Raw genomic sequence first — 13,493 nt, forward strand, 5'->3', positions numbered from 1 at the left:
AGTGTGTCCTGTCTGATCACTGTACAGTAAAGATTGATTACCCAAAAAAAAGATTTGCAAAGACATGCCATAAAAAGGTAAAAGTTTATTCACAAGAATAGTACATGTAAGAAAACATACAATAAAAGAATGAGACACACGACTACAGAACAACAAAGTTACAACATCAAGAGCTATGCAGAAAGTGTGCAGGAGAACATAAAAAATGGTAGTAGGTAAAAAAAATAGTACATACAATTTGCATGGAATGGGAAAGCAACGTACAGGTGATAAAGTGCAATACAACATATGATCCAACAGGTGAAGTGCAAAGTGCTGCAAAAGGATCAACCTAGTAAGAAACATAGATAAATGAATACATAGATAAAATTATAGCGATTCATAAAAATCTGCACCTCCGATGGCGTCCACCCCAACGCTCGTTTCGGCACAAGCCTTCTTCCAGGGATGTTTCCTGTAGTTCCATATACCGGCAGATGACAGGATTAATGATCTTCCCTCTATATAATGAATCTATTACTCCTATGTTATCAAGGTCCAGGACTTTCTATTGTTTTCTTGGAAGGAAAGTTTTAATTTTTCATGTGCTGGTTCAGTTTTCCTTAGATAGTCCTGCAGAGCGTTGACAACGTGCACAGTCATGGTCTGGATATGTATATGGGAGACGAGCCAGGATGATCTGCTCAGGATCAGCAGATGACTCCTCCATCTGTAGCTTATTGCTGTATACATATCCTACTCTATATGGGAAGCTGTATGAAGTTGTCAATATGGATTAGAATAAAATACACAGCCCAGCAGCTTGCAGAGCCTCTTTTAAGGGGGAGAAAGAGAAAAGAAGCAAACAGAGAGAGTAGATGTGCCATGGACGTTGTCTGTCCAAAGATTACACAGATATCACTCACATACGCAGGAAAACTCATTACAATAACAGAAAATTTTTCCGACTGAACAGTTATCTGATAAAATAAATAATCATCAGTGAAACCCACTGGAATACATTTCCATAATCTGAGACGGATTGTTTTTTTTTGTTTGGTTTTTGTCTTTTTTTTGCCATTAACTCTACAAAAAGGACAATTTTGTGCATCTTTATGATATTGAGGTAGTATGTGATGGGTTGAGATAGCATCTTATACCATCTCTTAACACAGTATATCATGAGGTTGTATAAGGTGGTATGAGATGGTATAATGTTATATGAGATATAGTTTTAGATGGTATGAGATAGTAAATGAGGTGTGAAGTAGTGAGATGGTTTGAGTTAGTATGAAGTGTATGACACTCTATAAGGTGGTATTAGAAGGTGAGAAATGCTATGAGGTGGTATAATGTAGTATTAAATAGTATGAGATTGTATGGAGTAGTAGGAGATAGACTAGTATGGGATGGTTCGAGGTAGTTTGAGATGGTAAAAAATTGTATGAGATAGTTTGCGTTAGTATAAGGTAGAATGAGAAAGAATGAGGAAATGTGAGATGGTATAAGCTGGCATGAGATTGTAGGAGTTAAGAAGAAATGGTAAAAAGTGGTATGAAACGGTGAGAAATTTTATGAGATGGTAGCAGGTGGTATGAAATAGTAGGAGATGGTATGAGGTGGTAAGAAATGGTATGAGATGGTAAGAAATTCTATGAGGTGGTATGAGATAGTATGAGGTGGGATAAGATGTTATGCGGTTGTATAAGATATGAGGTGGTATCAGATGTTATAATGGGGTATGAGTTTGAGATGGTAAGAGATGGTATGAGATAGTATATGAGGTGTATAGTAGTAAGAGATGGTTTGTGTTAGTATAATACTCTAGAAGGTGGTAATAGAAGGTAAGAAATGCTATGAGGTGGTATAATGTAGAATGAGACAGTATAAGATTGTATGAGGTTGTAGTAGATAGACTAGTATTGTAACGTCTGTGGTTGCTGACCACGAACTCCTTCCATCCAGTCGACGCCCTTCTCTCCAGAGATGTCTGCACATACGGCCCTCCTGTTCCACAGTGACCACCAGGGTGCGCTCGCGAGCTCTGTCCAGACTTAAGAAGCCAAAGCGCACGCAGGTGGGAGATTGAGCTGATTGCTCACAGAGCACCCTGGGCTATAAGAAGGGCCCAGCTCCTTCCTCCCATGCCTGAGAGTTGTTGTCATACCCAAAGTTTGTCTATGCAAATGGTCTCCTAGTGTTTTCCAGCTCCCAGTGTTCCCTGTACCTGTATCCTGTATCCCATGCTATCCTGGTCAAGTGCCGTGCTGAGCTGTAGTCGTGCTGTGCTGTATTCCATGCCTGACGTCTACCTGCTGCCTAGTCCCAGCCGAGCCTGCCTTGCTACTGTCCGAGCTGCCACAGGTACACTATACGAACTATAGACTGTGACCTGCGCCCTGTTGGCCAGCTGCCATAGCATCAAGGCGCTACGGCCCAGTGGGTTCATGAACCCAACAGGGCAGTACGCTCAGGCCATGGACCCCGCTGGTCGATCCAAGACCAAGATGACGTCACAAGAGATGCGAACGGATATGCTAGACCTCCGGTCTCGACAGAACCAACTCCTCCAGGCCTTGAACATTATCGCATGTCGGCAGGAGGCGCTAGCTGCCGTTCCTCCTACTACACCTCCTGGCAGTGTTCATCCTCAGACTACACCTCCTGGCAGTGTTGGTCCCCGTTTTTCTTTGCCACTTCCTGACCGCTATGATGGAGACGCAGGGACCTATCGTGGATTTTTGAACCAGTGCCAGATCCACTTCAGCCTGTATGCAAGGGCATTTTCATATGATGGCGCAAGGGTTGCTTTCATCATCGTTCTCCTCACTGGCAATGCTCTTGCATGGGTGAATTCTATCTGGGAGAGACAAGGACCAGAGACCCGTGACTTCCAGGGGTTCCTCCGGATATTTCGCACAGTGTTTGAGGAGCCTGGACAAGTCTCGTCTGCAGCGGCTTCCTTGCTGAACCTATGCCAAGGAGACACCTCCGTGGGCGAGTAGGCCATCCACTTCCGCACCCTGGCGGGAGAACTGTTGTGGAACAATGAGGCCCTGGTGGCTACATTCTTACATTCTAAGATTAAGGACGAACTTGCCGCTCGAGATCTACCGTGTACCCTGGATGACCTCATCCTTCTGGCCACCCGGATTGATATAAGGATCCGAGAACGGCTCCAAGAAGCTCGTCGGGAGGGCGGCCTCCCTAGTCCGGTCTCTACCTTGCTGTCCTCTGATGCCGACCCTCCTAAGGGGGTCTGTGAGGATGGACTACTGTAAGCTTTCTACTCAGGAGAGACAACGCAGATGCACTTCGGGACTCTGTCTATATTGCGGCCTCGGAGGCCATCTGTGTCCCCAAAAGCCCCAAAGCCTAGGGTTGGTAGGAGAGACCACCTTGGGTAAAGAGGGACTTCCGTCTAAATTATCCATCCCCGTGACCATAGTGTCCGGCGAGAAAACGCATCGGGTCTCAGCGTATCTGGACTCTGGATCCGCTGCTAATTTCATTCATAGAGACCTGGTGGATCGTCTCCAATTGCCCACTACCCCTCTGGAGAGGCCGTTGGTGGTTGCATCTGTGAATGGACTACCTCTGCCAGACCCAGTTATTGCTGTGCCCAAGCCGCTGAGGCTCCAAGTAGGAGCTCTCCACTCCGAGCTCCTCTAGTTCTTTGTCTTGTCCAAAGCCGTTAACCCAGTGCTGCTGGGCCTGCCTTGGCTCCCACTACATGCCCCATGTTCCAAGGGCAGAGATGTTCCAAGGGCAAGTCAATGGTATGTGGATATTTCTCTAAGCTCTTCTCTTCCGCAGAACGCAACTACTCGATTGGGGATCGGGAGTTACTGGCCATCAAATTGGCTCTGGAGGAGTGGAGACATCTACTAGAGGGCGCAGCTCATCCCATCCTAATTTTTACGGACCACAAGAATCTCACCTATCTCCAGACGTCCCAACGGCTGAATCCTCGTCAGGCCAGGTGGTCGCTGTTCTTTACCAGGTCCCAGTTTGAGCTCCATTATCGCCTGGCTGACAAGAATGTGAGGGCCGATGCCTTGTCCAGATCTTTCGAGACAGAGGACACCATGGAGATTCCAAAGAATATTATTGTCTTGCATTGTCTCTGTCAACACCCTGCAAGTTGGCGACATTCCTTCAGGGAGGACCTTTGTGCGCCTGGCTGACAGAAGGAGAATCCTCTGCTGGGGACACTGCTCTAGACTGGCAGGTCACGCGGGGTCCCGTAAAACCCGAGACCTGATTGCCCGTCATTTCTGGTGGCCTACGCTGCCCAAAGACATTATGGACTTTGTTTCTTCCTGCTCAGTGTGTGCAGCTAACAAGGTCACTCACTCCAGACCTGCTGGTCTGCTCCCGCCATTGCCTGTGCCCGATGCTCCCTGGCAGCATATAGCTATGGACTTTGTTACGGACCTGACTCCCTCTGCGGGATGCAGTACTGTCTGTGTGGTGGTGGACCGATTTTCGAAGATGGCCCACTTTGTTCCGCTGACCGGTCTTCCGTCTGCTCCTCAACTGGCCAACCTTTTCATCCAACACATCTTCCACCTGCACGGCTTGCCGTGGCATATTGTGTCTGATCGGGGGGTTCAGTTCACCTCGAAGTTCTGGAGAGCCCTCTGTGGACTCCTTGGTGTGAAGTTGGAATTTTCCTCAGCCTACCATCCTCAGTCCAATGGTCAGGTCGAGAGGATCAATCAGATCTTGGAGAACTACCTACACCACTTCATCTCGTAGGCAGCATGGGTGCAGCTGCTTCCGTGGGCTGAGTTCTCATATAATAACCACACCAGCGAGTCCACAAGGAATACACCGTTCTTCATTGTCTACGGCCAACACCCACAAATTCCTCTCCCGGTGCCCGACAGCTTCCATACCGTCAAGGCGGTACGGCCCAGTGGGTCCACGAACCCAACGTGACAAGTATGAGATGGTTTGAGGTAGTCTGAGATGGTAAAAAAAAATAATTAGATAGTTTGCGTTAATATAAGTTGGTATGAGATGGTATAAGATGGCATGAGATGGTAAGAAATGCTATGAGATGTTATGAGATAGGATGAGATGGTATTAAATAGTAAGACATTTTCTGAAGTGGTATAATTTCACATCAGATAGTATGAGTTGGTATGAGATGGTATGAGATGGTAAATGAGGCATGAAGTACTAAGAAATTGTATAAGTTAGTATAAAAGGACGTGATTTGAGATGGTATGAGTTGGTATGATATGGTAGGAATTAGGAAGAAATGGTAAAATGTGGTATGAGATGGTGAGAAATGCTATGAGATGGTATGAGGTGGTGTAAGATGGTAGGAAGTGGTATGAAATGGTATGATGTGGTATAAAGATGCTACGAGGTGGTATGAGATGGTAACAAATGGTATGGGATGGTGAGAAATGCTATGATATAGTATGAGATGGTATGAGGTACTAAAAGATGCTACAAGGTGGTATGAGATGGTATTAGGTGGTATGAGATAAAATGATATGGTAAGAAATGCTATGAGGTGGTATGAGATTAAATTAGATGGTATAAGGTGGTATGATGCAGTATAAGATGCTTGAGGGGGTATGAAATAGATGGTTTAAGATTGTAAGAAATGCTATAAGATAGTATGAGATAGTGGAATATAGTGTCTTTTTAGTTAATTACTGTATAATTGATTTACTTAAGTTACTAATTTGTTTTGTAGTTAAGCCAGATCCCCCGCAAATCCTCTCGGCAGAACCAATCCCTTATGCCCCCAGACGGCTGCAGGTTACCTGGGCATACCCATCCACGTGGCCCCAGGAGCCACATTTCCAGCTAAAGTTCCGGCTGCAGTATCGGCCTGTACTTCATATGTTGTGGTCCACGGTAAGAACATAGTCTCACATTTCATTGTACATACAGGTGACTAAGGTGTAGATTCTTATTTATTAATTGGTGCTGCACCTATGGGGCAGGTGGAGACGGCCAATCTAACGGACATCATCACAGACGCGTTCATGGGCATGGAGCACATACTACAAGTCAGCGCGAGAGATTTCCTTGATGCTGGTAACTGGAGTGAGTGGAGTGTGGAAGCCAGAGCAACACCATGGACCAGTACAGAGATGCCAGGTGAGGACATGACATGGCACCATGATTATAGTTACTAGAGTTTATCAGACATCAGTGGCAGGACAACCTAGCTATTGACGTTCCTTGCAGTTGGCCAAATGGGCCCATGTCTTCATTACTTTACAAATGTGTGCAGTGCTAGCAATGTTGCTCTCTACCATCCTTACCTCCCATTGCACAGGCATGAAAACCCTAGTCAGACCCTTCACGTACCATACAGTCCTCTGAGGTCTTGGATTCGAATCTGACCAAGAACAACTTCTGCACAGAGCTCAGGGCTGGCTCCAGGTCTATGGGCTCCCTCGGGCGACACAAACTTAGTGGCCGCCTTTGCGGGGAACTCACTGTGGCAGTAAAACGGCAGAATACTGCAGTTTGTGCCCCCATATAGAAGTTAGGCTCCCAGTTTGTGCCCCCATATATACACTATGTAGATAATGCCACAGATATAGCCCTTTCTAGATAGTGCTACAGTGCCCTTTCTAGATAGTGCCACAGACACCCCCTGTCGATAGTGCTCAATCCCCTCTGTAAATAGAGGCATTGGGGTTCCCTCTGGGAGTGGAATCCCCAGCCAGAGTGTTGCCGACGCTCTGGCTCGGGATTTCTCTTCTGGAGGTGTCCCTGACGTCACTGTTCATACATGGTCTGAGACGTCAGGGGCTCCCTCTATATGCGGAATCACAGGCCAGAGCGTCGGCATTCCGCTTCAGAAACAGCCCCTGATGTCACTGTCTATATATGGATAATGACGTCCGGGGCTTCCCCAGGAGTGGAATCCCCAGCCAGAGCGACGGCAACTCTCTAGCCGGGGATTCTGGTCCTAGAGGAGCCCCCGACGTCCCAGTCCATATATGGATAGGGACGTCAGGGGCTCGATCTAGAAGCGGAATCTCCGGCTAGAGCGTCGGCAACGCTCTGGGGAGGGATTCCGTTCCTAGACGGCAGCGTAAAGCACCCAGTGGCTGAGTGGGCACCCCAAGGGTAGAGGGCTCCAGCACTTACCCGGGTTCGCCAGGTGCTGATGCCAGCCCTAACCGAGCTTGCATGTTCTCCTCACGTTTGAGTGGGTTTCCTCCCACACTCCAAAAACATACTGATAGAATTATTTTGAATTTAGATTGTGAGCCCAAATGGGGACAAGGACCATGTGAGTGATGACAATATCTGTACATTGTTACGGAATATATTGGCGCCATATAACTAAAAACAATTCTTTGTTCTATCCATAGAATCGGTCTCAGAGGTCAGTAATGAAACCACTACAGAAGAGCCCGAACCTCAAGTAAAGAAACCTTTCGGTAATTTGTTGGTTATTGTACCACGTGACCTCCACTAACCAATAGAAAAATGGAGAAGCCTGCAGTCTCCTGCCTATATGCTGTGCAGGTAGATGTAAACTATTTCTCCCTGTTATCAGCTGTTTCAGGCTGAGGAGAGGCTGACTGTAGTGTTCTTCAAAAGCATGAGGGACCTCTCTTCAGTCAGCTAGGACAGGAGTACCGAACAAGTGCAACTCCGCGCTGTAGATGTAGAGAACATATAAGGATGAGCCATGATATCCAATCTGACTTTCCATAACAGATGGTGGAAGTCGTGCTCAGATGTGACTGTTGCCATTGACTTCCATTTACCAGACGCTGTAGACCATAAATAGCCCTATAGCACTCGTGTAGCTTTGCACTAACTTGGATGAGTGTAAAGTTTTCTTATCAGATTTTTATCACCCTACAGACCAAAATGACCCCGTGGAGAAAGTGGCCCTTATGATCTCACTAGGGATTTTCGCTTTCGTAGTTCTTGTCGTTTTTTTGGCTATTGGCGCCCTCATCTGGTGAGTAGGAAATTCACAGCTATCCATAATATAATATCACCGCTGTATCGCCACAGTGTTATAATAGTATTATCTATCGTTTATATCAAGGGGAAATATTCCACAGTACACACAAAATATCCTTCACACCAATATTAACCCTTTAATGACCGGGCCATTTTGCACGTTAATGACCAAGGATTATTTTTTGTTTTTTCACGGTTGCATTCCAAGAGTCGTAACTTTTTTTTTATTCCGTCGACATAGCCGTATAAGGGCTTGTTTTTTGCGGGACGAGTTGTATTTTGTAATTGCACCATTTTTAGATGCTTACAATATATTGATTAACTTTTATTAACTTTATTTTAGGAGAGAATTGAAAATAAGCAGCTATTCCAGCATTAATTTTCACGTTATAAATTTACGCCGTTTACTATGCAGCGTAAATAACATGTTAACTTTATTCTATGGGTCGGCACTATTACGGGGATACCAAATATGTATAGGCTTTATATGTTTTTCCTACGTTTGCACAATAAAAAGCCTTTTAACCTCTTAACGCCGAAGGACGGATATATCCGTCCTCTGCAGCTGCTAGTTCGCGCAGGAGGACGGATATATCCGTCCTGTGATGGCGCGGGTACTGTCACTGTACCCACGCGATCAGCGGCAGGAGCACGGCTGTTATACACAGCCTGGCTCCTGCTGCAACTGCCGGAATCGAAGTGCGCTCCGATTCCGGCAGTTTAACCCATTAAATGCCGCTGTCAATAGTGACAGCGGCATCTAATGTGTTTGACAGAGGGAGGGAGCTCCCTCTGTCACCCCATCGGCGCCCCCGCAAACAAATCGCGGGTCGCCGTCGGGTTTCCATGGCAGCGGGGGGTCTAACAAAGACCCCCAGGTCTGCCTTCAGCATCTGCCTGTTAGGCGATGTCGGAGGCATCGCCTAACAGATTGCCTGTCAGTTTTACACTGACAGGCAATACTGCTTTGGTATACGAAGTATACCAAAGCATTATATATGCGATCGGCACATCGCATAGTGAAGTCCCCTGGTGGGACTAAAAAAAAAAATGGCAATCAGTTAAATAAAGTTGGTGAAAAAAAATAAAATAATAATTACAGTGAAAATCAAATAAAACGACTTTTTTTGCCTAAAAAGTGGTTTTATTTAGTAAAAGTGTCAAAACAAATCACACATACTTATATATGGTATCCCCGCGATCGTAACGACTTGACCAATAAAATGAACACATTAATTAAACCGCCGGATGAACGGCGTCCAAAAAAACCGCAAAAAACAATGGCAAAATTCTCTCTTTTCTCCAATTCCCCCCATAAAAAATTAAATAAAAATGAATCTATAAGTCCTATGTACCCCAAAATAGTACTAATGAAAACTACGCATTGGCCCGCAAAAATCAAGCCCCAATACGGCCACATTGACGGAAAAATAAAAACGTTACGGCTCTTGGAATGCGGCGATGCAAAAACAAGTAATTTTTTTCTAAAAGGCTTTTTATTGTGCAAACATAGGAAAACATATAAAACCCTTACATATTTGGTGTCCCCGTAATCGTGCCGACCCATAGAATAAAGTGAACATGTTATTTAAGCTGCATAGTAAACGGCGTAAATTTATAACATGAAAATCAATGCTGGAATAGCTGCTTATTTTCAATTCTCTCCTAAAATAAAGTTAATAAAAGTTATATTATAAGCATCTAAAAATGGCACAATTACAAAATACAACTCGTCCCGCAAAAAACAAGCCCTTATACGGCTATGTCGACGGAATACAAAAACAGTTACGACTCTTGGAATGCGACCGTGGAAAAACAAAAAATAATCCTTGGTCATTAACGTGCAAAATGGCCCGGTCATTAAGGGGTTAATGTAGTTAAATTCGTGTAAATAGAAACAGTATTATAGTAAATATATTCTTGTACATAGGGGGCAGTATTATAGTAGTTACATTCTTGTATATAGGGGGCAGTATTATAGTAGTTATATTCTTGTATATAGGAGCAGTATTATAGTATTTATATTCTTGTATATAGGAGGCAGTATTATAGTAGTTATAGTCTTGTATATAGGGGCAGTATTTTAGTCGTTATATTCTTGTATATAGGAGCAGTATTATAGTAGTTATATTCTTGTATATAGAGGCAGTATTATAGTAGTTATATTCTTGTATATAGGAGGCAGTATTATAGTAGTTATATTCTTGTATATAGGGGGCAGTATTATAGTAGTTATATCCTTGTATATAGGGACAGTATTATAGTAGTTATATTCTTGTATATAGGAGGCAGTATTATAGTAGTTATGTTCTTGTACATAGGAACAGTATTATAGTAGTTATATTCTTGTATATAGGAGGCAGTATTATAGTAGTTATATTCTTGTATATAGGAGGCAGTATTATAGTAGTTATATTCTTGTATATAGGAGCAGTATTATAGTAGTTATATTCTTGTATATAGGGGCAGTATTATAGTAGTTATATTCTTGTACATAGGGGGCAGTATTATAGTAGTTATAGTCTTGTATATAGGGGCAGTATTTTAGTCGTTATATTCTTGTATATAGGAGCAGTATTATAGTAGTTATATTCTTGTATATAGAGGCAGTATTATAGTAGTTATATTCTTGTATATAGGAGGCAGTATTATAGTAGTTATATTCTTGTATATAGGGGGCAGTATTATAGTAGTTATATCCTTGTATATAGGGACAGTATTATAGTAGTTATATTCTTGTATATAGGAGGCAGTATTATAGTAGTTATGTTCTTGTACATAGGGACAGTATTATAGTAGTTATATTCTTGTATATAGGAGGCAGTATTATAGTAGTTATATTCTTGTATATAGGAGGCAGTATTATAGTAGTTATATTCTTGTATATAGGAGCAGTATTATAGTAGTTATATTCTTGTATATAGGGGCAGTATTATAGTAGTTATATTCTTGTACATAGGAGCAGCATTATGCTAGCTATATTCTGGTATATAGGGGCAGTATTATAGTAGTTATATTCTTGTATATAGGAGGCAGTATTATAGTAGTTATATTCTTGTATATAGGGGGCAGTATTATAGTAGTTATGTTCTTGTACATAGGGACAGTATTATAGTAGTTATATTCTTGTATATAGGAGGCAGTATTATAGTAGTTATATTCTTGTATATAGGAGGCAGTATTATAGTAGTTATATTCTTGTATATAGGAGCAGTATTATAGTAGTTATATTCTTGTATATAGGGAGCAGTATTTTAGTAGTTATATTTTGTACATAGGAGAAGTATTATACTAGTTATAGTCTTTTACATAGGGAGCAGTATTATAGTAGTTATATTCTTGTATATAGGAGCAGTATTATAGTAGTTATCTTCTTGTATATAGGGGGCAGTATTATAGTAGTTATATTCTTGTATATAGAAGCAGTATTATAGTAGTTATATTCTTGTATCTAGGAAGCAGTATTAGGGCATGCCCCCACGTGGCGGATTTCCTCCGCAACTGTCCGCATCAATGCCGCACCTAATCCGGGTTGCGGATTACGGCTGCGGTTCTGCCCAAAATGTGCAGTAAATTGATGCGGACTAGCTGCTGCGGACTGCGGAAAAAGTGCTTCCCTTCTCTCTATCAGTGCAGGATAGAGAGAAGGGACAGCACTTTCCCTAGTGAAAGTAAAAGAATTTCATACTTACCGGCCGTTGTCTTGGTGACGCGTCCCTCTTTCGGCATCCAGCCCTACCTCCCTGGATGATGCGGCAGTCCATGTGACCGCTGCAGCCTGTGATTGGCTGCAGCCGTCACTTAGACTGAAACGTCATCCTGGGAAGCCGGACTGGAGACAGAAGCAGGGAGTTCTCGGTAAGTATGAACTTCTATTTTTTTACAGGTTGCTGTATATTGGGATCGGTAGTCACTGTCCAGGGTGCAGAAACAGTTACAGCCGATCGCTTAACTCTTTCAGCACCCTGGACAGTGACTATTTACTGACGTCTCCTAGCAACGCTCCCGTAATTCCGGGAGCCCCATTGACTTCCTCAGTCTGGCTGTAGACCTAGAAATACATAGGTCCAGCCAGAATGAAGAAATGTCATGTTAAAAAAGCAAGACGCATCCGCAGCACACATAACATGTGCATGACAGCTGCGGACTTCATTGCGGAATTTAGAATCTCCATTGAAGTCAATGGAGAAATTCCGCCATGAGTCCGCAACCAGTCCGCCACTGCTCCGCAACAGACAGAGCATGCTGCGGACACCAAATTCCGCTCCGCAGCCTATGCTCCGCAGCGGAATTTTACGCATCGTCTAAACTAACACTTCTAAATTTAAGTGGAAGTCAATGGAGAAACGGAGTGTCCGCAGCGGAATTCAAGTGAAATTCCGCCACGTGTGAACCCAGCCTTATAGTAGTTATATTCTTGTACATTAGGGGCAGTATTATAGTAGTTCTATTCTTGTATATAGGGGGCAGTATTATAGTAGTTATATTCTTGTATATAGAAGGCAGTATTTGTTTCACTGGATGAATACCAATGGGAATTTTTTGGTTAGAACCTAACCTTTAATGTGAGATTTATTTCTTTTTTTAAGCAATTTCAGATAGTGATACAATTGTATCCATAAGGTTCGTTCACTAGCGCTTGCGCACTTTACATTGACATATGTAATAAGTTCAGACAGGACAAGGATGAGATTTAAATGGTTAATACCATCACACTCTAGTATTTATAATTTATTTTAGCATTTTCCTGGTTTTTATTTATTTTTATATTTTTATATTTTTTTATAGTTATTCAAAAAATATTATGTTTAAATATTTTTGTTCCAAGTTGGGACCGGTAGCCTCCTTGTCACAAGATGTGTGCCAGGAACTGAAGCAACATCAGCAGCTGCTCTAGGAGTTCCTCTATATGAATCTCTTGTATTTCAGCTACTGCTGCTATAGAGATGTCTGTGCAGCTCTCTTATTAGCAGATCAGCTGCTTTATCAAGCCCAGTGTGTGCCAGTAGCTGATATAGCTTCAGCTGCTGCTGCTGTGGATTCCACTGTGAGGATCTCGTGTTTAGCAACACACTAATCCTGCCTATCTGTAGTTATCTAGCCCTACGCGTTTCCTTACTCATAAGTAACTCTGCAGTAATTCATCAGGGGCTCACAGAGTTAATAGATTAGACCTTCTGGCATTCCAGAGGTCTGTGTAGACAATGCACTGATTCTATGATCAAACGTGGACATAGTTGCTAGCCACTGTCAGTGGCAAAGTGTTCTGTCTTTTAAAGACCGAGTACCCTCCTCCTCATGAGCTCACTGTTATCTTCAGCCAATGATCTGGCATCACGTCTTTGCTAGAATCCCGCCCCGATTTTTGGGGGTGTGGCTGTGCTGGCCAATCAATGGTCTGCACCCTTGCAGCCTCCCTTGATGTCATGAGGGGGCGTGGTCCGAGTACCAGAGTCAGCCCTGTTGGAAATGGGCATGCCCTGTCTCTCCACACTAAACTGCAGGAATGTGCTGTACAGACTGTTCCTCCACGTTAGAGCAGAGGGACA

The 13,493-nt window shown here is 43.4% G+C and overlaps 1 protein-coding gene across 3 annotated transcripts in view; it reads left to right on the forward strand.

Annotated features, from left to right (window-relative positions):
• IL11RA (interleukin 11 receptor subunit alpha) overlaps positions 1 to 13,493 on the forward strand; it is a 155,881-nt gene that overhangs the window by 124,614 nt on the left and 17,774 nt on the right. For 2 of the 3 annotated variants that reach the window (XM_075842706.1, XM_075842699.1), the window contains exons 7-10: positions 5,696 to 5,859; positions 5,949 to 6,105; positions 7,338 to 7,406; positions 7,840 to 7,939. In XM_075842706.1, the coding sequence (XP_075698821.1) occupies positions 5,696 to 5,859; positions 5,949 to 6,105; positions 7,338 to 7,406; positions 7,840 to 7,939 (490 nt within the window). Of the gene's footprint in view, positions 1 to 5,695; positions 5,860 to 5,948; positions 6,106 to 7,337; positions 7,407 to 7,839; positions 7,944 to 13,493 lie in introns of those variants that run through there. The other variant, XM_075842713.1, reaches the window with a different exon arrangement.

Source organism: Rhinoderma darwinii, chromosome 1 (genome assembly GCF_050947455.1).
Source record: "Rhinoderma darwinii isolate aRhiDar2 chromosome 1, aRhiDar2.hap1, whole genome shotgun sequence".
Classification (NCBI taxonomy): Eukaryota; Metazoa; Chordata; class Amphibia; order Anura; family Rhinodermatidae; genus Rhinoderma; species Rhinoderma darwinii.